The 27,171-nt window shown below is 37.3% G+C and overlaps 1 protein-coding gene across 4 annotated transcripts; it reads left to right on the top strand.

The window, feature by feature from the left end:
- On the top strand, positions 1–25,676 carry MSL3 (MSL complex subunit 3). Of its 4 annotated transcripts, none has more exons than XM_043996800.1 (13): positions 1–54; positions 2,791–2,873; positions 3,257–3,352; positions 3,646–3,746; positions 5,130–5,218; positions 6,611–6,733; positions 7,674–7,834; positions 10,343–10,501; positions 12,419–12,681; positions 14,226–14,335; positions 21,709–21,808; positions 22,119–22,203; positions 24,986–25,676. In XM_043996800.1, coding segments are annotated over exons 3-13 (1,293 nt in total). In that variant the 5' UTR covers positions 1–54; positions 2,791–2,873; positions 3,257–3,350; the 3' UTR covers positions 25,086–25,676. The 4 variants fall into 4 exon arrangements, with proteins under 4 accessions (XP_043852735.1, XP_043852733.1, XP_043852734.1 ...); XM_043996798.1 differs by lacking the exon at positions 1–54 and adding an exon at positions 289–486; XM_043996799.1 differs by lacking the exon at positions 1–54 and adding an exon at positions 2,273–2,374.
- Positions 25,677–27,171: the final 1,495 nt, after the last annotated feature.

The following is a 27,171-nucleotide window of genomic DNA, read 5'->3' as shown; positions in this document are numbered from 1 at the left end:
ACTCCCCCACCTCCCAACCCCTACGACGTCGGCACGGCGTAAAAATAAAAAGGGGTGGGTGAGCGCGTGCGCGCCGCGCTTTTGCGCGGGCCAGGTAGCTGCTGGAGGGAGGAACGAGCGGGGGAGACGGGGTGGGTGGGGAGGGGAGGCCGAGGGGCAGGCAGGAGCGCAGCCCGAGCGGGAGGCGGAGCCGAGGGAGGGCCGAGGCGGGAGGGGGGGGGAAAATCCGGGCCGGAGCAGCCTCTTTCTCCGCCCCCCCCACCCTGCTCACTGTACGCCACCTCCCCCTCCCCACTTCTCTCTCGGCCCCCCCATCGCACCCCACCCCCACCTCGCGCACTGCTCCTCGCGACCTGGATTTTCTCCCTCTGCCACGATGAACAAATGAGCTCGTGCGGGGGAATGAAATTTAAATTTCAGTCAGGGGAGAAAGTGCTGTGCTTCGAGCCCGACCCCACTAAGGCGCGAGTCCTGTACGATGCCAAGGTGCCACTGAGCGGGGCGAAAGGGCGGGGGGGGGTGCGGGAGAGGGACGGGTGGAAGGGACGCCTGCGGAGGGCGAGGGAGGAGAGGGGATGGAGATGGGTGCGCGGCTGCCCCGGGGCTGGGCATGGGGAGGACGACGCTTTGGGGAGAGAGGGGGGAGAAAGATGACGCGCTCCTTCCAGGCGGTGCCGGGGAAAGGGCGCCAAGTGCGCCGGTGGCACCGGACCGGCGCCAACCGCTCCGGTGGGTGGGTGGGTCGGAGGAACCGCGCGGGGCGCTGAGAACGGCGCGCGCGGAAGCGAGCCGGCCGGCAGGTCCCTGCTCCGAGCGGAGGGCAGCGCGCGGGGGGCGCGCGGAGGGGAGGGGCCGGGCCGTGGGAGGGGCTGCGGCTCCCGAGGTGGCGCGCGCGCGCTCTGGCGTGAGGCTGTCAAAAGCTTGGGCGCGCGCTGGTATCTAACACCCTCCCCCCCCCCCAAAAAAAACCCAGGGGGGTGGCGTTGCGGCTGCGCGGGACGGCATGTAACCTCGCACCCCATCTACCTGTGGAAAAGCATCCCGTGTTAAGGAAATTTTAACTACCCAGTTGTGCTTTTTCCCCCACTTGTTTTGTGTGTGTGTGTGTGTGTTTCTTGCCACCCGTGTTAATGGTGTGTGCAGTAGAATGGAGTAAAATTTGTAATTCTTCCACTTGTGTTTTTCTCTGAAGTAAAACACACACACACACACACACACACACGGTAATTAGGAACACTGAGGTTATAACGGCCAATGCTTCTTCACCTTTTTGTGACCCTGGGGCAGTCACTTAACCTCTCTCAGCCTCAGTTTCCTCCTCTGTAAAGACGTGGGTAATTATAGCCCCCACCTCAGGGGGTTGTTGTGGGGATGAAATGTGCTAGCATCTGTAAAGTAATGTGCAAACTGTAGCTCTACAAATGCTTGTATTAGTGTCACGGACCCCTTTGTTAGCATGGGGAAGCCGAGGGGCCCCTTCTTTGAATGTTTTTAAATACATAAAATATACAGAAAGACAAAGGAAACTCAGCATATTAACTTATCTGTCAGTAGCCATCTATGTTTATATCTATCCGTCTCTTCTATCCTCTGTCTATACCTATCTATAACTAGCTCTATTTGTCTTCCCTATATCCCATCTATCTCTGTCTATATATCTCTCTTACCTATATTTATTTCCCGTCTATCAGTCATCAATCCCTGTCTATCTATCTCATCTCTCTCCCTTTATTTCTATTATCTATCTACCTGTTTGTCCATCTGTCTCTTAAAAACCAAGATCAGGGAACCCAAGTTGAGAACTGGGGTCTTGATTTAGGGGAAACCTAAGTCATGGCACTAGTTGTAGGTGGGAAAGGGGTCTAGGGACATCCCCTGGAGAGGTCAGATAATTTCCTTTCTGTAACCTGTCTATGTAAATATCTCTGCTGCCTCTCTCTTCCAGCTCACTTCCTGAGCAGCTTCCCCAGCGGCCGCCCTGGTTGCACAGCTCTGCTCACTGACGCAGGCCTTGTGGCCTGGCTGCTGTTTTTGCTGGTCTTTTTAGCATTCTTTCATCTTCCCCTTTTGCCTGCATCCCACCCCTTTCCCCCGGTGCTTTTCCCTTCCTGAGCTGCTGGTGTCTCTCAGCTGCTTTTCTCCTCGACTGCCTCCCAAGGCCCTTCCGTTGTGGCTGCCTGTGCCCTGTATGACTTTAAAACGGGCGCCCCCAACATGTTCCTCGATGATGTAGCCCCCGGGTCACCACGTAGTTTCCGCTCCCAAATCTTTGAAGCCTGTGGCAGGGATGTGCTGGGAGAAAATTCTCCAGTTTAAGGGAAGAGGGTATGTTGTGAGCGAGAGGAAAGTGGGAGTTGTGTGCCTTGTCTTGGAGGTAAGCAGTAAAGAAAAAGTTGAAAGAGTATATCCAAGTCTAGCCTGGAAGAGGTGGAGTCCTAGGGACTACATCTCCCAGACTTTCCCAGGGCTGAGGCCAAGTTGTCCTGCCTGTAGTGTGGTGTTTTTTTAATGATAGGTTCCCTGGCCAATGGGGTGAAGAAAATAGCCCTGACTAAAATCCATAGAGACCAATTAGAAGGTAGTTGGGTGGATACTTCCTATTCCTAGTGGGATGCATCCACTAAAGAAAAAAAAACGGAGATTTGGGAAGAAATTGTCATTCCGGCACAGATTTAAAAAATGAGAGAAACCTGTTAGAAATTATTTCTGGTCACCCTGATCAGGCTTATAATTTCTCATGTATGCCTCCCAACATCTAAGTGATATCTCACCTGTTTTTTCTCATTTCAGATTGTTGATGTTATTGTTGGGAAAGATGAGAAGGGCAGAAAGATCCCAGAATATCTGATCCATTTTAATGGTTGGAACAGAAGGTAAGTACATACTCCAGAACAAATGTACCATGGGACTATCAAAACCATTAGATAACAAACAAAAACTTTTAAGAACACTTTTTACAACAGATTAACTGTGTTTTCATTTTCTAAAGAACAATATTTGGTGGACTACATATTTTGAAAATCTCTGGGTAGTTAAGGAATCCTAATCTTTCAATATACTTTAAAGACTTAATTTCTTAATTATTTGACTAGTTTCTGATTGTAAAACCTTTGAATGTGTTTCTAAAATTGAGAAAAGAAGTTCCATGACATCTCCTTTCTCTGCTCCCCTCCTACTGCTTTTTTAGAGTTTGCTTTACTATAATTTTAGAATTTTGCCCATTTTTAGTCACTTTTTTCTCCTTTTGTTTCCTCAGCTGGGATAGATGGGCAGCTGAAGATCATGTTCTTCGTGACACAGATGAAAATCGTAGATTACAACGTAAATTGGCAAGAAAAGCTGTAGCTCGCATGTAAGAATGTCAAATTCATACTAGTTAATTTTTTTTATCTTAAAGTAATGTGTTGTTAATTTAATATGTGAAAAATAAACATTTGCTTAACCCATTAAGTGATTCATTTTAAATGCATTTAAATGAACAGGGAGCCATTTAACTTTGAATCAGTTGATGGAGTATTCATAGTGACTCTGTTAGGATATTAAAAACTGATACTATTAACCTTGTATTTTAACTGTTTTTTCATATCTTCTGTTTAAGTTGCTAAATTCACCTGGATGTAGTTCAATTGAATTTGTCTTCTTTAGGAGAAGAAAAGGAAGGAAGAAGAGACGCTGCAGGTTGCCTGGTGTTGACTCTGTGTTAAAAAGTCTTCCTGCCGAAGAAAAAGATGAAAATGATGAGAATTGTGAGTTGGCTAATTTACTAGATCAGTTTACTTGTTTAGACTTATCCACCCACAGAAATGTGTCATGGTGTAAGGAACTTGGGACATAGGAGAAATAAGTGCAGGTTGTTCTTGAGGTATTAGTTTTCTCCTCTCTTAAGTGGGAGTAAAAACCTTTGCAAAACCTACTTTATAGGACTGCTGAGGTTCAAATGAAATGGTTTATATAAAGCCTTAAATAAATGTGAATTATTCGGAGATAATTGTTGTGAAATAATTTTAATGTGATTGGCTAAAATATTCATATTTTACATATCTGATACATAAGAATCAGTGCTTCTCCACTGCAGTTCATTCAACCCCTGGCTTCTCCTTATTGCCTTTCCTTTTACTTTCTTTTTTCTCAGGTTCTGATGTGTTTCCCTTAGCATCTTTCTGTGCCTGTGGTTGAATGAAATGTAATTAAGTGCTCAGCCACAGGATCTTATTTTATCTAATACTTGTAGACTATGAAACTATGTTATTTGGCACTTGGGTGTTTTACTTGAAAATTTAAGAAAACCAAACATACTATTTCTTAAATACTTGAATGCATCTGTGATCTCATTCATAAGATTCTTTCCATTGATATAGATCCTAATCCAACCTAGCTTTCTAATCCTGTACAATTCTTGCTTATGTTGGAAACATTTTTTTTAATCTTTTTCCATTTTATAGCACTTGGGAAAATGTCACCTTTTATCTCATGCTCTTGCTATCTAACCAGCCCTCCTCCTTTTCTAATAATACATTTCTTCCTCATTCATATTCTTTATACAGATTCTCATATATAGATGTCTTTGGAAATGATTGCAGCCTACTTTTTTCCCCCACCAATAATCTATTCATTGCACTAGAGTCTTCAGCAGTTGTGATATTATTAACAAGCTTCACAACTATACATCATCCCTGGGAGAACATTAGTGTTGAAATGATAGCTTTTGTACTAGGGTACATGCTGCGTCTTTGACAGCACAAATGCATTACAGTACACACTCTTCCTTTTCTATTCTGGACTGAGTTCATTATACATTTGCAACAAGTGTCACATCTCTGTTTACTAGAGGTGCCAACTCACTGGATTGACCATCCCATGTCATAGCTTCCAAATAAACATATTATATCTGTTTAATTTTTCCTATATATATTGTTTAGCTGATACTCTTTGAGTAAACACAAGTCTCATTGAGGAGGCCTTGTGATGTTCTTGAACTTGATGACTTTAAAAAATCAGTTTCTTTTTTCAATCAATTATAAGCTGAAAGTTTTTTTGTGAAGGTTTTTGAATAAGATGACTTTCATTACCATTTTAGGTAGACTAATAAGATGATAATGATAAAATATGGTTTATGTTTGTTTGTATAGCCATAAGTAGCTCTTCTGACGATAGTAGTGACGAAACAGATGAGGAAATAAGAAGTGAAGAAAGTGACATTGAAGAGAAAACAGAAATGGTAAAAATTTAAGACTTAATTTTATTTAATTATTTTTGTAATAAACATTTTTATTTATGGTTTTAGGTTCCAATTTTTATTCCTCTTTCCCTCCCTCCCTTCTCCCCTCCCTGAGGTGGCAAACAATCAGATATGGGTTATACATGTATGATTATGTTAAGACTTAATTTAAAAAATATTTTTGTTTATATATTTTAGAAGAAAACATTTATTGTAACAAAAATTTTCAAATATGAATTATGGCTTAAATATAATTTTAAAGAATTCTCTTAAAACTTTACATCACTTTGTAGAGAAGATTTACCTTATTTATGATACTGTACTGGATGTATTATTATTATTGGCTCTTTGCATTTATTCATATGTCCCAAGTTATTTGTTCAAATACTAAATCTTCCTAAGTAATTTTTAAATAAAAGTAGTTTCCCTTAGAGTGTGAAAAATGCTACCATTGAAATTTGTCTGTATAGTTGAATGAATGAAATCTTTTTTTTTTTTTTTTTTGTGAGGCAATTGGGGTTAAGTGACTTTCCCAGGGTCACACAGCTAGTAAGTGTTAAGTGACTGAGGCCGGATTTGAACTCAGGTACTCCTGACTCCAGGGCCGGTGCTCCATCCACTGCGCCACCTAGCTGCCCCCCAAATGAATGAAATCTTAAATGTACATCCCATTGAGGATACAAATATTTTTTAAAAGATAGTCCTTGCCCTCTAGGAACTTGCATTCTCATAGTAGAAGACAACATAGGAGAAATGATGGTCAGGAAAGGGAGTTTTATTTTGGAGAGGTGGAAAGTGGGGTCACGGTGAGATGGTCTGAATGGGATATTAAGCAGAAGCATATTCCAATGTGTAGGATGATCATTCAGTATCATCGGCTTAAGTTGGCCAGTTTATACACATTTATTTACCAGTCATCTGGATTGGGTCTTAGTGTTGGAACTACAAAAATAACAGATCAATTTTCTCAACATCAGTGCACGTGGACTCTGGAAGACCTGGGTATAGAGGTCCAGTTTTCATGTCTGTTGTGGTAGAAGATGGTTGAAGTGAGGAGGAGCAAGTCAGTGATGTTGAACAAATGGTACAATGTCTTGCACCCATTTATTTAGGGTGTGGAATTGTTTATTAGTTCTGGCGGCATCATATGCAATTTTCTGCCCTTTTTCATTTTTCCCTCAAGTTACTGAGAACTTAGTCCACAAAGCTAAACAAGTAGTAGACAAACTGTAGAGCTACAGCTACATTTGGGCTATTAACATGTATGTTTAGGTTTTGAGATGTTTTAAGAATTCATAAATTCAGGTATCTATCATGGAAGTCATTAACTCTTTTCAATTAAAAAAATACTCTTCCTGTTGTTACTATGTTAAACATGAATTTGTGTTATAGAAAGAAGAACAGGAGTTTCATACAAAAAGGGACATGGAAGAAAGAACCATAAGTATAGAAATACCTGAAGTTTTGAAGAAGAAGCTCGAAGAAGATTGCTACTATATTAACAGGAGAAAACGTGTATGCAAAGGAGGTTATAAATTGGGGGACAGCTTATATTTTAAGTTTGCTTGAATTACAACTAATCTTGACAGTAGCCGAGGAAAACTTCAGAGACTTTAGAATTTATATTTTTTAAAAGTTTAATTTTAAACATAATTCTTGTAACAAAATGATATCTTAAAATGTTTTAAAGTACTATGTCTAACTTTTTTTCCCCTAATAACCTGGATAGACTTAGGGTATTTCAGAGTTGAAAGATACCTTAGAGGTCATTTAGTCCAGCTTATCTTTGAAACAATACTTAATTCTACAGTATCCCTGACGAATAGTCATGGATTTTTCTATTGTTCTCTGTGGTACACACCTCTTTAATTCTTTTGAAACGATATTGTTCCACGATTCACATCTATACATCATAATCATATTTAAATTATGATTATAGGTACTTCTTGGCATTTATATTGTAATCATCATATTGATGTAGTTAATTGGTTCCTGTATATGGGAGAAAAATATGCCTGGAAGATTAGAACTCTTTCTTCCCTTTTTTGTTACATAGCTGTATTTTTCTAAGAGCATTTGTCTCTGAAGGTTTACTTGAATAAAATGGATTATTCTTCGTTAATTAGGTAGAGAAACTGAGTTGGAACAGCCTAAGTCATTGCTTTTTGTTTTTGTTTTTGTTTTTGTTTTTGTTTTTGTTTTTGTTTTTGTTTCTTTGTGGGGCAGTGGGGGTTAAGTGACTTGCCCAAGGTCACACAGCTAGTAAGTGTCAAGTGTCTGAGGTCGGATTTGAACTCAGGTCCTCCTGAATTCAGGGCTGGTGCTTTATCCACTGAGCCACCTAGCTGCCCAAGTCATTGCTTTTTAAAAATTGATAGATAGGTGGCTTGCTGTTGTTGAAATCATGATTGTTATTATTTGAATGATTAACAGTATAAATGTTTGTTTTTTATAGCTTGTGAAACTTCCATGCCAAACTAATATAATAACCATTCTGGAATCATATGTGAAACATTTTGCCATCAATGCAGCTTTCTCAGCCAATGAAAGATCTCGTCACCATCAAACCACTCCTCATGTGAATATGAATGTGCATTACATCCCACCAGAAAAAAAGTAAGTCATACTGCATCTGAAGTGTGCAGTTGTTTTGTGAGGTAGAGAGGGAATTCAAATAGTAGGGGTGGGGGTGCCACTTGTTTTTCAGATGTTTAAAGTTCTGCTTTTCAATGACCCCTTCTCAGGTGTGTGTTTGTCTTCTTGCTTCTCCTTAGATCACAGGTATCTTGGGGGATGCTTTTTCTAAGAGAAGTAGCATAGTGGTGCCAAAGAACTCTAGGCCTGCAGTTAAGGGACCTGGGGTTAACTGATGTAACCTCTTTGAGTCTGTTTTCTCATCTGTGAAGTGATAATGTTGTATTATGCTTTATCTCATACAGTAGCTGTAATGAAAATAATTTATAAATCTTAAAAGTTCTCTGTGAAAAGGTTTTTTTAAAAATGTTGCTTTAAATAGTATAGTTGTTGTTCTCTTGGATGTTTAATGATGCTTGTGCTCCACTGTTGCTTTTAATGTCCACCCGCCCAGCTAGCTCTTAAGTTTCTCAAGGCCTGTCCCCTGTTCATATCCTGGCTCTGTTAGCCATAGCCAAGTTCTTCCTTGTAATCCTGTGTATTAGAAATAAAAGGTAGAGTCTCAACCCCATCTCAAGCAGTTTGTGAATTGAACATTACCACAAACTGTTGCCCTGTGCTAGAGGGTTCTTTTAACCCAAGATTAGTTTCCAATAGATTTTTCCCTAGAGAAAGCTTATGTAAAATAGCAGAGCCAAATAGAACCCCATTCTCCAGGGACCCAGCAGAAGCACCCTTTCCAAGCCAGGGACTGAAAGCACACGAATTTACAGCTGGCACATGAAAGTACCAAAGAAAAGAGGTGGGTAAGGGAGGAGGGTTCCCCCAGCTAGAGGTGTGGTTCTGTAGTTCTTCTATAAAGCATGACTGCAGTGGGGGTTTTGTCTTGCATCTCCATATCACTGGAATGAGTATGTCCTCATTAAACAGAGGTGGTTGAAGATGAAGAAATGTTAAAAACCAGCAAGATGGGTAAAAGGTCTCTGATGATTCTGCAGCATAGCAGATTTCAGTGGGCAGACACTTTGGCCACACTGTTAGAGCCACTGTTATACCATTTAGTGCAGCCCAAAGTGGTACCAAAAACCAAACATTATCCTCCTAATCGAAGTGTAGATTTATAAACTCTAATTACCAGTTTTCAATATGGTGGTTACTGTGTATTTTGTTACATATGGTCATTTATCAGTGTGGCACTATGTGGATTTTATAACATGTATTTTCCCTACTAGTTTAATTTACTAACATTTACACATCATTATAGCATTTAGATAAATGCTTTCAGGTTTGCAGAGGACTTTACAAATATGATTTCATTTTATCTTTACAACCACCTTGGGAGGTAGTTGCTATTATCCCCATTTTACAGATGAGGACACTGAAGCAGACAAAGGTTGAGTGACTTATCTAGGGTCACAGCTAGTAAGTGACTGAGGCCAGATTTGCTCTCTCAAGTCTTCATCTTCCTGACTTCAGGTCTGGTGCTCTATCCACTTTGCTACCTTAACTGAGTTGTTTTGCTCTTGTTTCTGAAAATATAGACTTTTTGAGTTTAACAACACACAGTCTATGGGTCTCCACTAAAGTCCTACTCTGGGACTATTCCATAATGTGGAGTGAAAGCTCTGCAGGTTCTCCTAAGATACAATAGGACAGCTCCATGCAGCCTGCTGAAGTCTGGAAAACTTGGCTATGAGACCCTGGGATAAGTCACTTGACCTTTCAGAGCTCCAGACTCCCCATGAATATAAACTGCAGAATGATGGCTGATTTGTATTGGTAGAGAGGGTTTCTTACATCAATGAAATCACAGCTCCTGACCAAAAAAAATATGCACATTAGCATTTCAGTTAACCTCCATAAGCTATCTGTAGAATGAGGATAATGACATCCATTTGTACTTACTTTATGGCGTTGTTATGAGGTCAAATAAGATGAAAAGGGTAAAAGCACTTTGCAAACTTAAAATACTATAGAAGTATCAGTTTTTATTTAGAAAGGCTTCGAATTTCAGCCCAGAAAAGAACTGTAGTATCCTGTGACTAAGAATAATGAAATTTAGAGAGGCAGATCTTTAGAAGGTTGACCACTAGGTAATGAGTTTTTTCAGCCAAACCAACATGTGAAGACTACCAACTAAGGTTTAAGAAGGGTTGTCTACATCAGTGGAAGCAGTGTCCATGTAGATGAAGTCACATATTCCTCAAGTATTGAAATAATAGGGCTAAATAAAAATATTGGTTGACTGTCTTCTTAAAGGCTAGTGATAAAATTGTCATTACTTAGAATTCATTAGATCCTTATAAATTCAGAATACCTTTGAGGACCTTTTTGAGGCCTCATTAAAATAAGGGAATTCAGAACTTAATTTTCTTGTTTACATTAATTTGTATATTATTTATTCACATACTTAACAATTTTTAACTGCCAGATTTAGCCTTTATTTTATAAAATATCTTTAAACTATTTTTCTCTCTTTTAACATCTCAGTGTTGAGCTTTGTAAGGAAATGGTTGATGGATTAAGGATAACCTTTGATTTCACTCTGCCATTGATTTTGCTTTATCCATATGAACAAGCTCAATATAAAAAGGTGACTTCATCAAAATTTTTTCTTCCAATCAAGGAAAGTGCAACAAATACAAATAGGTAAGTTATGTACACTAGTTTGTTCAAATGATTGAAATTTAATAGTTGAAATAATTTTCTCAAAAAATTTATTCAGAAAAACTGCTACTTACTTGGATAGTTGATCTTTTCTGAACACTATTTTGATTCTTTTAGATTGATATCAAGATGAATGTCATGCAGTGTAATCTAAGTATCATAAATATATTTCCTGAATTTCTTAAAATTCAATGAATTTTTATTTCCAATTCGAGAACTTGGGTGAAATCTTCCTAAAAACTATAGCTCATTGTAAGGTGGTGTGGTTAAAAAGAACCATGTACTTGCTGTTCATCACTATTGCTATTTCTTAGTAGTAAGCACTGTCCTGGAATACCTTTCAGGATTTCTGATATGTAATTCAATTGAACAGATACCTTTTAAACACCTATTATGTGCAGTGCACTGTGGTGAGACTCAGTAAAAAAAGATTTAAAAAAGCTTTGCCCTCAAGAAGCTTATCTTGTCTTCTATCATCATAATTCAGTGTAAAAGCACTGGATTTGGGTCAGAGATTCTGGTTTACTTACAATCTGAGTGACTTTGGTCAAGTCACTTAATCTCTCTGGGCTTCAGTTTGTTTATGGCTCAGTGTATAGACCTGCAGTCACTGGACCTGTAATCAGGAACACCTGAGTTCAGTCAGCTTCAGACACTTTCTGGCTGTGTGACCCTGGACAAGTTATTTAACTTCTATTTGCCTCAGTTTCCTCATCTGTAGAATAGGGCAATCATAACACCTACCTCTCTGTTATTGTGTAGTAGGGCGAGACTGTCAGGAGAGAATAAAAGAAACCAATCAGTAGTAGGAGATTGCCAACAAAAAATTTCACCTAATTCACAATTTTGCCTAAGGCCTGTATTGGTAGTGCAAGCTGGAATTATCTTTCGTATCACCTTTAGTATACCATAATTTGCTCACCTCCATCTTAGGGCATTGTCACTAAAGAATTGATATGTGTTCAGATAGGAAGAACTGCTACCAAACACTGCTTTGTATTCATACTATAGACCACATAAAATTAAACTAAAGATCTAATTTGAATTTTTTTTAGTAACCATGAAAAATAAGCATTCTCAATCCTTTGCTTTTAGCCTTATTCTTAAAATTTTGGAGGAAAGTGAGTCAAATTTACCAATTTTGTCCATCCTAGACCTTGTCTGATAGGAATTTTGGGAATCAGTAAATCAAATTTTTGCTTTAAAATTTTTTTCAGCAATTCGCTCTTTGTTAAGCAAAGTATGCATATAAAATGCACATTTTGTGATCAGTTGAGCTACCTAAGAGAAGTCATAATCTCAAACATTTATATATTTCTCAGTATATTTGGGAAGATTAATGAGAGATCTTTTTGGAGATAGTCCCTCCAGTAGTCTTCCATTACTGTAACTTTTGATTTCCTGTCTGTAAAATGGAGATAATACTCATTGGACTATCATGAGTTTTTTGCAATGATAAAATGAAATAAGGTATGCAAAGTGTTTTATTAGCTATAAAATACTAGCTAAATGTAAACTGGAAAGGTAGAGTGCTGGACCTAGAATCAGGAAGACTCCTCTTTCTGAGTTCAAGTCTAGTCTCAGACACTGAGTAGCTGTGTGACCCTGGACAAATCACTTAACACTTTTTGCCTTAGTTCCCTCATCTGTAAAATGAGCTGGAGAAGGAAATAGCAGACCACTCCAGTATCTTTGCCAAGAAAACTTTAAATAGGGTCACAAAAAGTTGGACATGATGAGAAAAAAATGTAAATTATTCTAAATAACAATGTTTATTATTCTAATTATTTTTGTTTGTGTCAGTGTTCCTTTAAAGGGATAAATATTCCCATTATAAAAAATCCTTTGTTATTAGTATTAGTGGATAATATGTTTAAGGTTCTTTCTTTTCTCCTTTAGGAATCAGGAGGAACTGTCACCAAGTCCACCCCTGTTAAATCCACCAACTCCTCAGTCTACAGACAGTCAGCCTGCTACAGGAGAGCCAGCAACACCCAAAAGGCGAAAAGCTGAACCAGAAATGTTACAATCTCTAAGGCGCTCTACACGTCACACATCCAGCTGTGACAGATTGTCTGAAAGTAGTGCTTCTCCACAGCCTAAGCGAAGGCATCTTGACACATCTGCCACAATGCCAAAACTGTTTTTGCATCTGGAAAAAAGTAGGTTAAAACTTTTTAAGTAATTTAATGATTAGAATATTTTATTTTTGAATTGTTTCTTTGGATAATCTAGTATATGAGCTCTTCTTGCTGAGACTCTTCTACTTTTATAAAACATATAGGTTAAAACTAGTTAAATTTAAATTACAACTAATAAACATTTTAAGATTTAGTTTAAGGATTATTTTACTGACTCCTCAAACTGGTTTTTTTTGGAGTTAGAAAGTAAATCATAATTTAAACTCAGCAAATCTTTATTAAGTACATATAGAATGTGTAACATTTTACTAGTAAGATAAAAATAGAAGACAGTCCTTTAAGAGTTTACATTCTTGTTAGGAAATCAAAATCTCTGTCTGTTTCTCTCTGTGTGTCTCTGTCTCTTACTCTCTTCATCTCTTAAACTTTTAGAGAACAGATAAGTACAAAGCAGCATGTAATAATGTTTTCCAGATTTAACATTTGTAAAGAGAAAAGTCAAAAATTACCATAAGTCAGGCTTCATGAAGAGAAGGCAAGTTTTGAACTGAGCCATGAAAGAAATAGAGGATGTGGAAATATGGAGAGGGAAAAGGGGCTGACAACCTGGGAAGACAAAAATAGACTTTTTTAAAGGCATAAAGAAACATCTTGGCCCCTATAGTTTTTCTGATGTTCTGGGCTTGGCCTTAGTGAGAGATGGGAGGTTGAATGAGAATGGTGAAACTGGTTTATTGAGCATTTGATTTCATAAGTCATAGCTATTCTAAATTATGGCTGAGGAAAATGAAGTTAAATCATTTTTTCAGTTGAGTAACTTAGGCAGCATAAAAGATTATTGACTCAGATTCATGAAGTCTTGGGTTGAAGCTCCCAGTTCTGCTACTTGTTATTTGTGCAACCTTGAGCAAGTCAGCCTCTCATCCTCCATTTCCTCCTTTCTATAAAATGGGGGTAGTAATAGGCTTAGTATTTATCACTGGATTGTTATGATGATCAAATGAGATAATGTGTGGAAAGTGCTTTGAAAAGCTTAAAGCGCTATGGAACGTTAATTTTTGTTGTTGTATAGTTCTGCCTTTGCCTGTCAGATTTGTGAATCCAGTGGCTACATTGCTATTAATGCTGATTTTAAGGCAAATATATAGCCTGAAGATCAGTATTTTTGTATAAGAGTCAAAGGCATTCTTGAGCCCTTTGCTCCACCTTAGCCAAGTTCAGTCCTTTTTATCTGGAGTTTCTAGGCACATCTTAAAATAGCAAGCATGCTGCTGTCAAGGAAATAGAGAGAAAGAATGGAAGGAATCAGAGGATGAAGCCCAATATAGGTGGAACTTACAAAAAGCCTACTAAGTGATTGTGATATATATGTGTGTGTATATCAATTACTGTGATTATTAGGTAGTAACTGAGTTAACAATTTTATATTTATTCTTTATAGTTTTTATAGTTTATGAAGATCTAGACAGTAGCTTTTTACTTTCAGATACTTAATGTATATTTGTTTAATTGAATGTATAATTTGCAGCTGAATTAATTTCTTTTTCCCTCCCATTTTTTGGAAGAAACCCCAGTACATAGTGGATCATCTTCACCTATCACTTTGACTCCTAGCAAAGAAGGGAGTGCAGTGTTTGCTGGCTTTGAAGGTAGAAGAAATAATGAATTAAATGAGGTAAAGAATTGCTATTTTGGAATTCATCATCTTTAGTAGTAGAGAGGTAAAAATGTTAGTCTTAGGGAATTGCTTATGGTACTTAGTGATTAAGTAACTTGCCCTGCCTCAGACAATCAGCATGTGTCTCAGGGGCAGATCTTGAACCCAGGTATTCCTGGCCTTTAAGGTCGGCTTTCTACTCTTTATTCCGTGTTGCTTTACGTTTCATAAATCTCCCACGGAAAATTGACCCAACATGCTGGGTGTATATTGAGGAGTCAGGGAAGCACTTGGGTGCTTTTTCATTTTTGCTACACAATTGGCCACCTCCTTTTCTAGTTCTCTATGCCTTCAGTAGTACCAGGGAGCATAAGGCCATATTGTGTAACGTTCTGTCTATTCATATTGCCACCACCCTGGTTCAGGCCCTCATTTTTTTCTCCTGATTATCGAAATAGCCTTCTAACTGGTTGTCTTGACACTGCTCTCTGCCTTTCAAATCCTCCTCACCCCCTACCCCCACTCCTCCCAACGCGTGTGCGCGCGAGCGCCAATAAATATTTTCCTAAAGTTCAGGTCTGACCGTGCTGCTCAGTAAGCTCCAGAGTTTCCCTGTTTACCTTTAAGATCAAATATAAACTTAGTTTTCATTTGAGGCCCTTTACAGTTTGGCCCCGACTTACCTTTCTATCCTTATTATTCCTCTTCACGTACTCTACATTCCATTGACACTGCCTTTTTTTCTGTTCCTCTATTGTGTGGACCCATGGCTTTGCACTGACTTCCCCTGTACCTGGAGTGCATTGCCTTCTCACCTCTGACTCACAGACTCTCTGTTCATTTCAAACCCAGCCCAAGTGCCATTTTCTACTTAAAGCCTTTGCTGCTCCTTTCAGCTATTTTTCCTTATCCTTACACCCTCCCCCCTTTACTTTAACTATACAGTCTTACATCTTCCTCCCCCATTAGCTTTTTAAAATCTTGTATAGATTGAATATAGACTTATACTATATGTAAACCTGTTGTTTTCCCTGTTAAAATAGAAGCTTCCCAAAGGTGGTAGGGACTATTATATTTTTGTCTATTGACCTCAGTGCCTAGAACAGTGTTTGGTTTGTAGTAGGCACTTAATAAATTTTGTTGATTGATTAATGTCAGCATGATGTGTGATGTAATAATGTATATTATTGATATTTTGCTAATAATCCTTTTGATATGTTTTCTGGCTTTTTACTTGAAAGATGACATTTGGATTTTAGCTCCTATATTTTCAATTGTCTATATTTAACTTTAAATTCATTTTTATAAAAAATATTAAAATAATTGCTCTTTTTTTGGAATCAACATTGGAAAGCCAAAAACATTTATATATTACACAGTATATTAATTGCTCATATTAGAATAATGATTTTTTGTGTTTGGAAGTGAAAGCGTGATTTAATAATCAGTCAACAAATATTTTATTGTGCTACAGTACATGACATTAAGCAAAAGAGCATACGACAGCTCATATTTTACCCAGACTCCAAATCTTTTGTACAAGGAGTATTAGGAAGCCTTGACATTTCCTGGTAAGTTTTACATAGTTAAACTTTGGAGGAGAGAACATTTCTACACCTGAAAGAGAGTCTCTGATTGTGGAAATAACAATTATGATTTCCACTTTGAAAGGGAAGGTTATAGGCTTTAGGAAGCATCATACTCTTAGACTCTTTTCTTCTTTTTATAGCCCTTGGGCTCAGAGGTAATAAGATGAGAAAAAGTGGTAGAGGAAAAAAGAATGAGGAAAGTAAGTTTGGGAGCCAAGGAGAAAAGGACATTATAGAAAGAGAAAGAGCCATGTGAGAGGCCACAAGATACAATATAAAAGGTGCTGGCCTGAGGGTCCGAATCTAGTCTAGGCTCTGCTACTGCTATGTTTAGCTGTGTGAACTTGATCAAGTTACTTAATCTCAGTGCCATGGTTCCCTCATTTTAAAAAAGAGGACCTTCTACCAAATTTCTAAAGTCTCTTCTAGTTCTGAAATGTGATTGTGCTTATTTAATAGGTATAGAAAAGATGTATACTTGTGAAATTTTTTAAAAATTCTTTTATAAAATCCCTGATTTATTGATGCAAATGCTTTCCCAGACAAAGATCACAACTGCTTCTTGTCTTAGTATGTTCTCTTTTAAGTTCTTGCCTTCCTCACCCCATGTATGTGTGTGTGTGTATACACACACACATACACACACACACATATAAATATATATTATGTATACATACACACATATATAAATACTCCCTCCCCCCCTTTTTTTTGGCTGGGTAGCCAGCTTTTTGGTAGTGAGCCTCTTTGAACTTAGCTAAGGTGGTCTTCGGATAACTTTTGAGCTTGATAGACTTTCTACAGGATATGTTCTTCTGGCATAGCCTTTGATAACAATCCCTGGTCATTGCCTGCTTTAAGGACACAGCAGAGTAAGACTATAATGGAGGTACATATAAAGCATTTTAATGAGCCAGGATTTCAACCACAGATGCACTTGTAAGAGACAATTTCATGTGCTGCTTTGGCCAAAACTTCATCGCATGGTGTTGTAACGATTGGAATGACGCCACCTGCTGGATACTTACTGTAGAAGAGTTCTGCCCATGAAGGGAAGGTCTTTGAGGGCAAGACCAGGAGTCAGGAAGTGACGTGGGCTAGTGGGAGGAGGAAGGAAGAGACTGGCGCTCAGTCTCGCGCTCTCTTTCCTCTGGACTCTGGTGGAGAGCGGAGCTAGAAATGTGCTCTCCCTTTAATAGATAGGAATATAGGCCTTTCTCTCTCTCTTTACCAAATTCTTATTCTCCTTAATAAATGTCCCCCCTGTTGTTCCTCAAGAAACAAAATGTTTCCTTGATGGAACAGTAAAAACAATATAATAACTATTGCTAACTAATAATATGTGAACAACAATATAGAAAAGGAAGAGAGGAAAGTTTTGTCCAGAGGGGCGATTTTTTTTTTGTCCTCATGAACCGACGCCACAAATAAAGACTCAGTGTCCAATCCTCTGGTGATGAACCTCTCTGAACTTCTCATAGATTAAGAGCAGGAAGGGATCTTGTTGATTCTCTTCCTGTGTAACTTTGGGCAAATCATTTATCTTCAGGGTGTTGGTATCCTCATCTATAAAATGGAAGGTTTGCACTAGGACAGCCTCTAAGATTTCTTCAGTCTCTGAGTTGGTTCTGAAGGCCTAAAAACCTATATTTAATTCTACGTGATTGGTTCACCTATATTTCTCGCTTGAAGCAGTGAAATATTCTGGTTGGCTGACTACAAAAGTACTGGTATTTCATTTTGCCAATGTGAGATTGCCATCTAGTGGCAAAAAGGATAACTGTTTGTTGACTGTAGGAGAAACAGCCTTTTAAAAATATGTTCAGAGGAACTTGTTTTATTAGAAAGTATGGACTCCATGTAGGAAATAGGGTAGAAAGCTCCCTTTCCCCCAACTAGTTCATAACCACGAGTTCTCTAAGTAACTGAGGATGTAATTCATCTGCATCATGATCTTATCAAGAACCAGGGGCTTTTAAAAAAAGTTATTCCTTTGTTAAGTCTCAATTGCCTATTAGCTATTTTTATTCTGTTCTTTCAGTCCAAAGGTCATTTTCTTCTGCAGAGAAAATGGAAGCAAAATCAAATAGAAGAGCTTTGTTTTCTTTCTGTTATTTTCATTGTTCTTTTCACCCAGAGTAGCTGTCCTATTCTGTCTTTGATTCTCTTATTTTCTCCACCATTGTTCAAAAGAATAGGAAAGCAAAACAAAAAAAATCCTTTTTTTTTTTTTACCAGATGACTGTGACGTTTAATACTCCTGACACTATTTTTATGGGATAGCATCACACTTTTTTTTTTTTTGGTGAGGCACTTGGGGTTAAATGACTTGCCCAAGGTCACACAGCTAGTTAAGTGTCAAGTGTCTGAGGCTGGATTTGAACTCAGGTCCTCCTGAATCCAGGGCCAGTGCTCTATTTGCTGTGCCACCTAGCTCTCCCTAGCACCACACTTTTAATATACTATTTGGGGGGGGGGCGGTGTAGGGCAATGAGGGTTAAGTGACTTGCCCAAAGTCACACAGCTAGTAAGTGTAAAGTGCCTTAGGTTGGATTCTAACTGGGGTTCTCCTGAATCCAAGGCCAGTGCTCTATTCACTGCACCACCTAGCTGCCCCTAGCACCACACGTTTGTATTCATTCTCTGTTGCTTTACTTTCATGTTAATTTAATAAATGTCTGCTCTGGGCCAGGAAATATATGAGGTGCTTGGGCTACAAAGATAAAAATGAAGCAGCTCCTGACAGACAGCTTGGTGCTACAGTGGATAGAGCACTGAATATGGGATCAGAAAGACTTGAGAACAAATCTGGCCTCAGACCAGTTATAAGATTTATGACCCTGTGCACATCATCTAACTGCTGTCTGCCTCAGTTTTCTCACATGTAAAATGAAGATAATTATAAGACCTACTCACATGTTACTGGGAGTATAAAATGAGATATTTGTAAAATGCTTTGAAAACCTTAAAGCACTATGTAAATGTTAGCTGTTATTATTAAATGTATACGAAATATATGATAATTTCAGAGGGACAAGATATTAAAATATTGAGAGTATCCCAAAAAAAGCCTAATGTGGGAAGTATAATTTAAGTTCAGCTTTGAAGTAAACAAAATTAATGGAAAGTACTACTAAGATTGGCTAGATTGTAGAGTGTATAAAGGGGAATAATGTAAGAGTCTAGAAAGCTATGGTAAAACCAGGTTGTGGGGCCCCTAGGTGGCACAGTGGATTAAGCACCGGCCCTGGATTCAGGAGAACCTAAGTTCAAATCCGACCTCAGACACTTAATACTTACTAGCTGTGGTGACCCTGGGCAAGTCACTTAACCCCAATTGCCTCACCCCAAAAAACCAGGTTGTGAAAGCTCTAAGTGACATATAGGAATTTATATTTGATCCTAAAGATTGATAGGGTACAATCAAAGTTTATCATCTCTACCTGATTGTTTAAAATCCAAGTTGGTTCATGAAATTGCTGGTGCATTCACATCAATTTTTTCAGACGACTCCAAGTTTTCTTTACTTAATGGAATTATTCTCTCCCCCCTTTTCTTTTCCTTTCTTAATTTTTAAAAATTTCATTCTCAAGAATTGAAATAATTGCATCCAAGTTGTCATTGGCAGCATGTTACAATCTACCTTTGTTAACTGTGTAACTTTCCACCATTGTCCTTGAGTCATTTGTAATTTGAATTGGGGCAGCTAGGTGGTGCAGTAGATAAAGCACCAGCCCTGGATTCATAAAGACCTGAGTTCAAATGTGACCTCAGACACTTGACCCTGGGCAAGTCACTTAACCTTCATTGCCCCACCCCTCCGCCCAAAAAAGTATTGATATTAAAAAGAAAGACTTTTTGGTAATGTTGAGCAATTAATGAAACTAGGACTGATAATATCTTATGTGAGTGTAGTGCTTTAGTTGCAAAGTGGTTTCACCTATATCATTTAATTTTCCCAATAATTCCATGAAGGTTTGTAGTGATAGTAGTATCTTTTTTTACATATTGAGGAATACCCTTAGAAAGACTACTTGCTAAAGGTCTGATTACCAGTAATTTTTACAGTCAGAACTTGAATCTATGAATTTTAACTCCCAAGTCCAGTGTGTTTGGAAGGTCACCAAGTGGGTTAAGGTTTTCTTAAGTCAATGAAGTATGCTACAGAGAGTATCAACTTCTGTTCTACTAGAGGAAAAGGGATACTTTGTATTTAAAAGTAAACAAATATAAAGTACATACAAAGTATTTGGGACAATGCTCAAGAAAGTTAACGTGTAGGAAATAAAACTTGAACTTCATCTTGAAAAACGTTAAGGATTTCAAGAGGAGTAGAGGTAAGAAAAGAGTACATTCCAGACTTCAGGAGATTGGGAGAAATTATAAGCTGGTATTTCCTGTCTCTACTATTTGACCTAGTAATAGAAATGCCAGATTTGACAGAGGAAACAAAACTAACTGTTTGTAAATTACACGATAGTGTCAATGAAACCAGGAAAATACCTTCCTCAGTAATATAAAAATTAAATCCACTAAAATAATCATTTATGTAATTGAGAGTTAACCTACTAAGATTCCTAAAGAACTTTATAATTGAAAAAAAGACTCACTGTTTGTGTTTGGGCTATGTTAGTGTAGTATAGTCATACTATTTAAATTATTCTAAAGATTTAGGGCAATCAGCCAAAACTCCAGGTCAACACTTCATTAAGTTAAACAGAACATTAACAAAACTTGTGGAAAAATAAAAGGTTGTGCTTACTAAGAAGGTATCAAAGCGGAGAAAGAAGCGCTAGAGGGCTGTCTTTAACATCAGCAAGAACCTTGGTTCAGGCCTTACCTCAGACATACTAGCTTGACTGTGGGCGAAGCACTTAATCTCTCAATGTCTCAGCAAATCTCTTTAGACTATAAATTACATATAGCTTCCTAGTCTGCTTTGTTATAGGGAATTTCCAATTTGGGAGTTAACGGTATCAGTGGAAAAAAATATGGAGAAAAATAAATCAGTGGAATAGATAAGGTTAAACAGCACCTAGAAGGAAATGGATGCAGGAATCCAGTATTCAATAAACCTTAAATCACAAAGTGCTGCCGAAAGGACTCTATTTAAGACTTACTGAAAAAAAAAAACAAACAAAAAACACAGACAACTATACAAAATAATAGAGTACAAAATAATAGAATAGGTTTAGACCAACTTCTTTCATACCACAGAAATTTTAAAATGTTCTAAATCATTTTTAAAGCCACACCTTAAGAAATAGGTACTTAGATGCTTTTTCATTGACCAAATATCAGCATTTCAGGGACACATGGAAACATTCATACAAAATGATTCAAAATAAGGAAGCTAGCCAAAAGAACAATTACATAATGACTACAGCATTGTAAATGAGGACAATACTAAAGGGCAGTGAAACTTAGGTCAAAAAAGGTGGCTAATATTCATATCAAATGATTCAAGTTAATGCATGAATTCTTTCTTTTAAGAAATGGAAAACTCCCAAAGTGAAAAGTGATATGTATTCTAACCTGTACTTATTCTCTTGGGAAATTCTGTTTAGCTGCTTTGGAATTGTACTTTTGTCAAGTGCTAATTTGGGAAACATGCTGTGTTAGACTGTATCAAAACCAAATCTCTTATGGTCCTATGAAATGTAGGGGAAATTTGGTTTGAAATAACATTGTATCCTTATTATGTATGAGTGTTTTCACAAATCAGATTTGCATGGTTCTACATTTTAACGTTTTTCATGTGTTTATAAACTAACCATGAAACTATTAAATTATTATTTTCAGGTGCTTTCTTGGAAACTTATGCCAGAGAATTATCCCCAGAGTGATCAACCTCCTCCTCCCTCATATATTTATGGGTCACAGCATTTGTTGCGAATGTTTGGTAAGAGGTTCTGGGTTTTTTTTAAGCTTTTAAATATTGCCTCATTTTGAAGTTCTAGTTAGAGCTTTAGGTTTACTTTGAAATTCCTAATGGTATCATGTAAATTTTTAGTGAAAATCACTTTTTAAATATTCAACACCATTTTTTAGAAACCATTGACTTAATTTTTAAAAAATTGCAAGTTTCATCAGAAATAGAAGAGTAGGAAAACAAACTTCAGAATGAGAAAATTAAAGGTGGTGTAAGAATAGGCATTTATCCCATTGCCTTTGTTTGGTTTATTGATTGTGGATTGTTTCTTTATTTACAGTAAAACTTCCAGAGATCCTTGGGAAGATGTGCTTTTCTGATAAGAACCTTAAGGCTTTGGTTAAACACTTTGAACTGTTTCTGAGGTAACGTGCCCTTTCTGTGTAAAATGTATGCTGTTATTTTAAAATATCAAGAATACATTACTTTTAATCATTTTTTAAAATCAAGTTTATGTTGGGAATTAGAATTGTCTCATTCTTTGTGTTTATGTACTCAGTTCCTATTAATTACCATGCCTGGTGTTTAATAGTACCTTCTTGATGCATGCTCGTTGACTGATGTATCCATTCAGGTAGAATATTTAATCAGCACAATTGTCCTAGACTTTCAGTCGTAACTAGAATTATCTTGTAGTTGGCTTTTGTTTCTTTGCATAATTCATCCCATTTCTAAATCAGTATATTTAATGTACTTGGAGGACCCTCTATATAACAAGGGACCTTGCAACAATATGTGACTTTTAGACTTGGCTTTGAGAGGTAAATTTTACTTGTTCCCTAGGGATAGACCCTAGGTAGACTATACAGGATATGAATCTAATGCAAATAACAATAAAAATATAAAATTGAAAATATAATCCCTATTTTGAGAGAAATTTATTTTTCTCTTTATTTTTCTCCAAATTTCCGCATGTTTTCACCATCCTTCAAGTCATCCAAGTTAAACTTGGAATCATCCTTCATTCTTTCCTCTCCTTCAACCCCATCAGTTGCCACATCTTTTTATTTCATCTCCACAACATCTTTTATATCTGTCTATTTCTCTATACTCATACAACCCCTACTGTAGTTCAGGATCACTTTTCACTTGGATTATTTCCTAATCATGGTTTTTTTTTTTTTTTGTTTGTTTCCATTCTTCTCTCTTTCCAGTATGTCCTCCACATAGCTGCCAGATTGATATTCTTAAAACACAGATCTGACCATGTCACCTACTTACTCAATAATATTCATTTGTTCCTTTTCTTTCTGGGACAAAATACAAAATCCTCAGGCTATTATGTAGGCCCTTCAATCTGACTCTCATCTATGTGTCCAGTTTTATTATTTCACATTATTCACCTTCATATACTCCGTTTCAGTTAACCTAGAAAGCTGTTTGTTGCTCATACCTGACACCCCATCTCCTCTGACACTTTCTCTTTGCTCAGGTGGTCTCTCACTTCCTTCTCTCCTCCATCTCTTGGAATCTTTAGTTTTAAGACACACCTTGGGTTCCGCTTCCTAAATGAGGTCCTTCTTGATCCTTCTCACTTGTTAATGCACTCTTCCTCTTGAAATTATTTTGTATTATTTTGTTTATTCTTTGTGTTTGCTTATTTAAAAGTTGTATCTCCCTAGTAAATGCAAATTCTATGAAGACAGGGACTATTTTATTCCCCTTTCTCCCTCCATATTTAGTTTATTACCCCACACAAAATGGGCTTAATAATTATTGACTTGAGTATAAATGAAACTTAATGCAAAGGAGAATTCCAGGCCAAGCACTATGAAAAAATTGAGAGTGGAAAAGGATCACTTTCATCATGGATGAGAGAGTTAGAGCAGGCTTCATAGTGGAGGTGGTACTTAAGTTGGATTTTGAGGGAATGAATGGATTGACAGGTAGGGATAGGAGGGCAAACATGGGGGAAAGCACGAGCAAAGACAAAAATTGGAAGTAGTAGAATGAGAATAGGAGACAGAATGGTTCAGTTTGATGGCAGGAGGTATAAAATGGGGAATAGTATGACTGAGATGGCAGAAGGTGTAAAATGGGGAATAGGACTGAGACTGGAGGACTTTTTATATCAGGATTAGGAGTTTATTCTTTATTTGGTTACAATCATAATACATTAATAAGTAGGATTTTATAGCATTTTGAAATTTACAAAGTGTTTCCTAAGATCTCATTTTATCTTCACAACAATGGGGAAACTGAGGCAGAGGTTAAGAGACTTACCCAGGGTTATACAGCTAGTAAGTGTCCAAAACCAAATTTACATTCTTGTCTTCCTGAGTCCAGGTCTAGCACTATTCACTATGTCACCTAGGGAAAGGTAGGCATAGAAGAGTGCTGAGATTATAGTCATTGTCACACAAGACTCATCCCCCAAAAAACACATAAATTTTAAAACCAAGAGAAGAGAAAGAAAAAATAGTAACTGAGGTTCAACCCTCTTCCCCCTGACATTTCCAAGCACTTTGACGTTCGTTGTTTAGTGTCTGAATTTTTATTTTGTATACTTGGCTACTTTAGAAAAGTTAAAATGAAACTTAACTTCACATATGAGTTCTCCCAATGAAATAAGTAACAGCTAGCAAGCACTTTATATAAGATATCTCATTTGACCTTCCCAATAACCCTGAAAAATAGGTAGTTATCACCATTTTACAAATGAGGAAACTGAGATTGAGAGGGTTTAAGTGACTTGCCCAATACCACACAGTGAATTATTGATTGAGGCAGGTTTCAATGTATTTCTTTGTGACTCCTATTCCATCATTCTATCCACTGTGCCATCTCACTGATCAGAGTATTGGGAATCAGAATTGGCCCCCTGCACCAAATAATAGACCATAGAACAGGTTACAACTTAAATGTTTTGCTCAGTGATTTTCTGCTTAATTTTGTTTCTAGGAATGTGTTTGATAATATCATTACCTTGAAAGGTGTGTTTTTGGGTTTTGTTTGTTTTCAAGGAACCTGGGAAAAAATTCTATTTCTGAAATTTTGATTAAGGCTTTTTCATTGTTTGTTTTCACCCCATATTAGATTTGGTGTGTGTTGGGAAGATCTTAGAAGATTGAATATAAAAATTTAATTCACAAAGTTGAAGTAATAATATGAAAACTAAAGTTTCTGTCAATTTCTTCCCCTTTATAGGTTTTTAGCTGAATACCATGATGATTTCTTCCCTGAATCTGCTTATGTAGCTGCATGTGAGGCCTACTACAGCACCAAGAATCCCCGGGCAATTTACTAAAAGTAAAAATTTTTGATGAAAATATAAAAAAACATTCTCTTTATAGAGGTGTTTATACTGTCACTTTGCCATGTCGATAACAGATGAAAAACTAATGGAAATAGCATGGCTTCTCTTTTTAGATAGACCAAAAAGAGACGAGACAGCTGGATTCTTTGGCAGAAATGGATCACTTTTTTTGTCTGAGTTGCCCAATTACTGCAGTATAAATTTCTCTAATATTTCTTAGAAATATCGCTTCTAGATGATTTAAGGAACTACATCAACATCTAATGCTTAGAACTGCATATTTTCTCTTTTAAAATGGGATAAGAGCAGCTGTATTAGTTATAGAACATTTCATGAAAGTGTAAATAATTTAACTTGATTCAGCAAAAAAATGTGAAGTTGAGGTTTATTTTCTTGCCATGGAACTAAGTTTATTCTTATGAGGAAAAATAAATGTCCTGTGGATTTTATTTCATAATTACTCTTAGAGGGAAAACAAATGGATGGAACAAAGTCACAAATCAAAGCTTTTGGTTTATATTTCTGGAATAACATTTTCAGTTACTTGAATAAAATATTGCCTTTGTTTTCAGACCAATAGAAGACTTGTTGAAATTTTGCTTCTTTGGTGGGGAAGGGTATGGTATCAAAGATAGAAGAATCCTCTATCTTATAACGCCTTGCTCCTCTTTTGTGCCATTCTTGTTTAATATAGCATATTCCTTGTGTTGACTTAAGTGGAAATTGAGGAGGCCCATTGCCTCCTACTCTTCTGGCTATAGTATTGCTGGAGAAGCTATGGACACACTACCAACCTGCTCCTCTAGCAGCTATGTTGGCCCTAACCATAGGTACTTTCACTTTTTGTTTTCCTTTCTTTAGACTGATAGAATGGGTACTCATATCACGTGGGCATTAACACATGTGTTTTAGATTGGAGTCATCTTATTCTAAGGACTCAGTAGAGGATTTTACTTTATTTTAAAGGATTACATAGGAAAACACAAGATCTTTAATAAAATGGTTAGTGAAAACATTGAAGCTACAGTATGATTTTAGACACTTTTTCTTATGGGGACATTATTTGATAATTAAAGAGCATGTTAGAGGTCTGGTTTCAGAATAGTTGTAACTCTGCCCCTTCCATTTTAAAATCTTTATGCCAAGGTTTTCCCAGCTTGCTTTAGGGAAGAGTTGTTTAAATCTTTTGGGCCTGCAGTATGCTGGCAATTGTTTAAGAAGTTTTAACAGTCAGTAGAGTTGTGAATGAAAAGAATTAGTTTTGACTTATAAGGTATAATTGTTAAATATTTCCAAATAAAGTTAATTCCGCCTGATTAGGACTTTTCATGTTCTCCAGTCAATCCAGTTTGATTTATTCTTTCTGACAATGAAATTAATCCCTTACCCCCAGTAGTTAATTCATAAACATTCTTAAGAATAGAACAACAGATTGATGTTTCAGACTTTCATGATTTATTAGATAAAAATGCTATTTCATCTACTAAAGTAAGTAATGTTGCTTTCACAGATAAAATTTGTCAGTGCCTGCATATGATGCAAATCAGGCCATACTCTCTTTTCATGTTACAGATGAGGAAACTGAGACCTCAGTGGATTAAGTGACTTTGAGGCAAATGGCAAGAACCAGGATTCAAATCTAGGTCTTCTGGTTCCAAACCTAGCACTCTTTGTGAATGTACCAGATTGCCTCATTTTAGGTTTTGAACTAATGGAGCCAAATTTTGTTCATTTGTTAAATTTCATCCTGTTCTTGTTGAAATGATTTTCTGCTTAATTGGTTTCATTAATAGACCACTTACATTTGGGTACTTTCCATCTGGCATTGTGAGAAAGTATAAAAAAATAAAAACACATGATTTCCTATATGTGAGTTGTTTGCAGATGATTTGAGGAGACAGTGCATGTAAAATTGGAGAATTTAGAGTGTTAAGCATCACTGTCACTTGCATGGTATAGTGAAAAAACCCTGGATTTTTAAGTTGAGCACCTGTGTCTGAATCATGCCTCTGTCAGTTATTATTGTCTGTATGATATTGAATATGTCGCTTGATGTTTCTGACCTTCAGTTTCCTTA

The sequence above is a fragment of the Dromiciops gliroides genome, chromosome 3 (genome assembly GCF_019393635.1).
Source record: "Dromiciops gliroides isolate mDroGli1 chromosome 3, mDroGli1.pri, whole genome shotgun sequence".
In the NCBI taxonomy this organism is placed as follows: Eukaryota; Metazoa; Chordata; class Mammalia; order Microbiotheria; family Microbiotheriidae; genus Dromiciops; species Dromiciops gliroides.
This window is presented reverse-complemented; position numbering and strand designations above follow the sequence as displayed.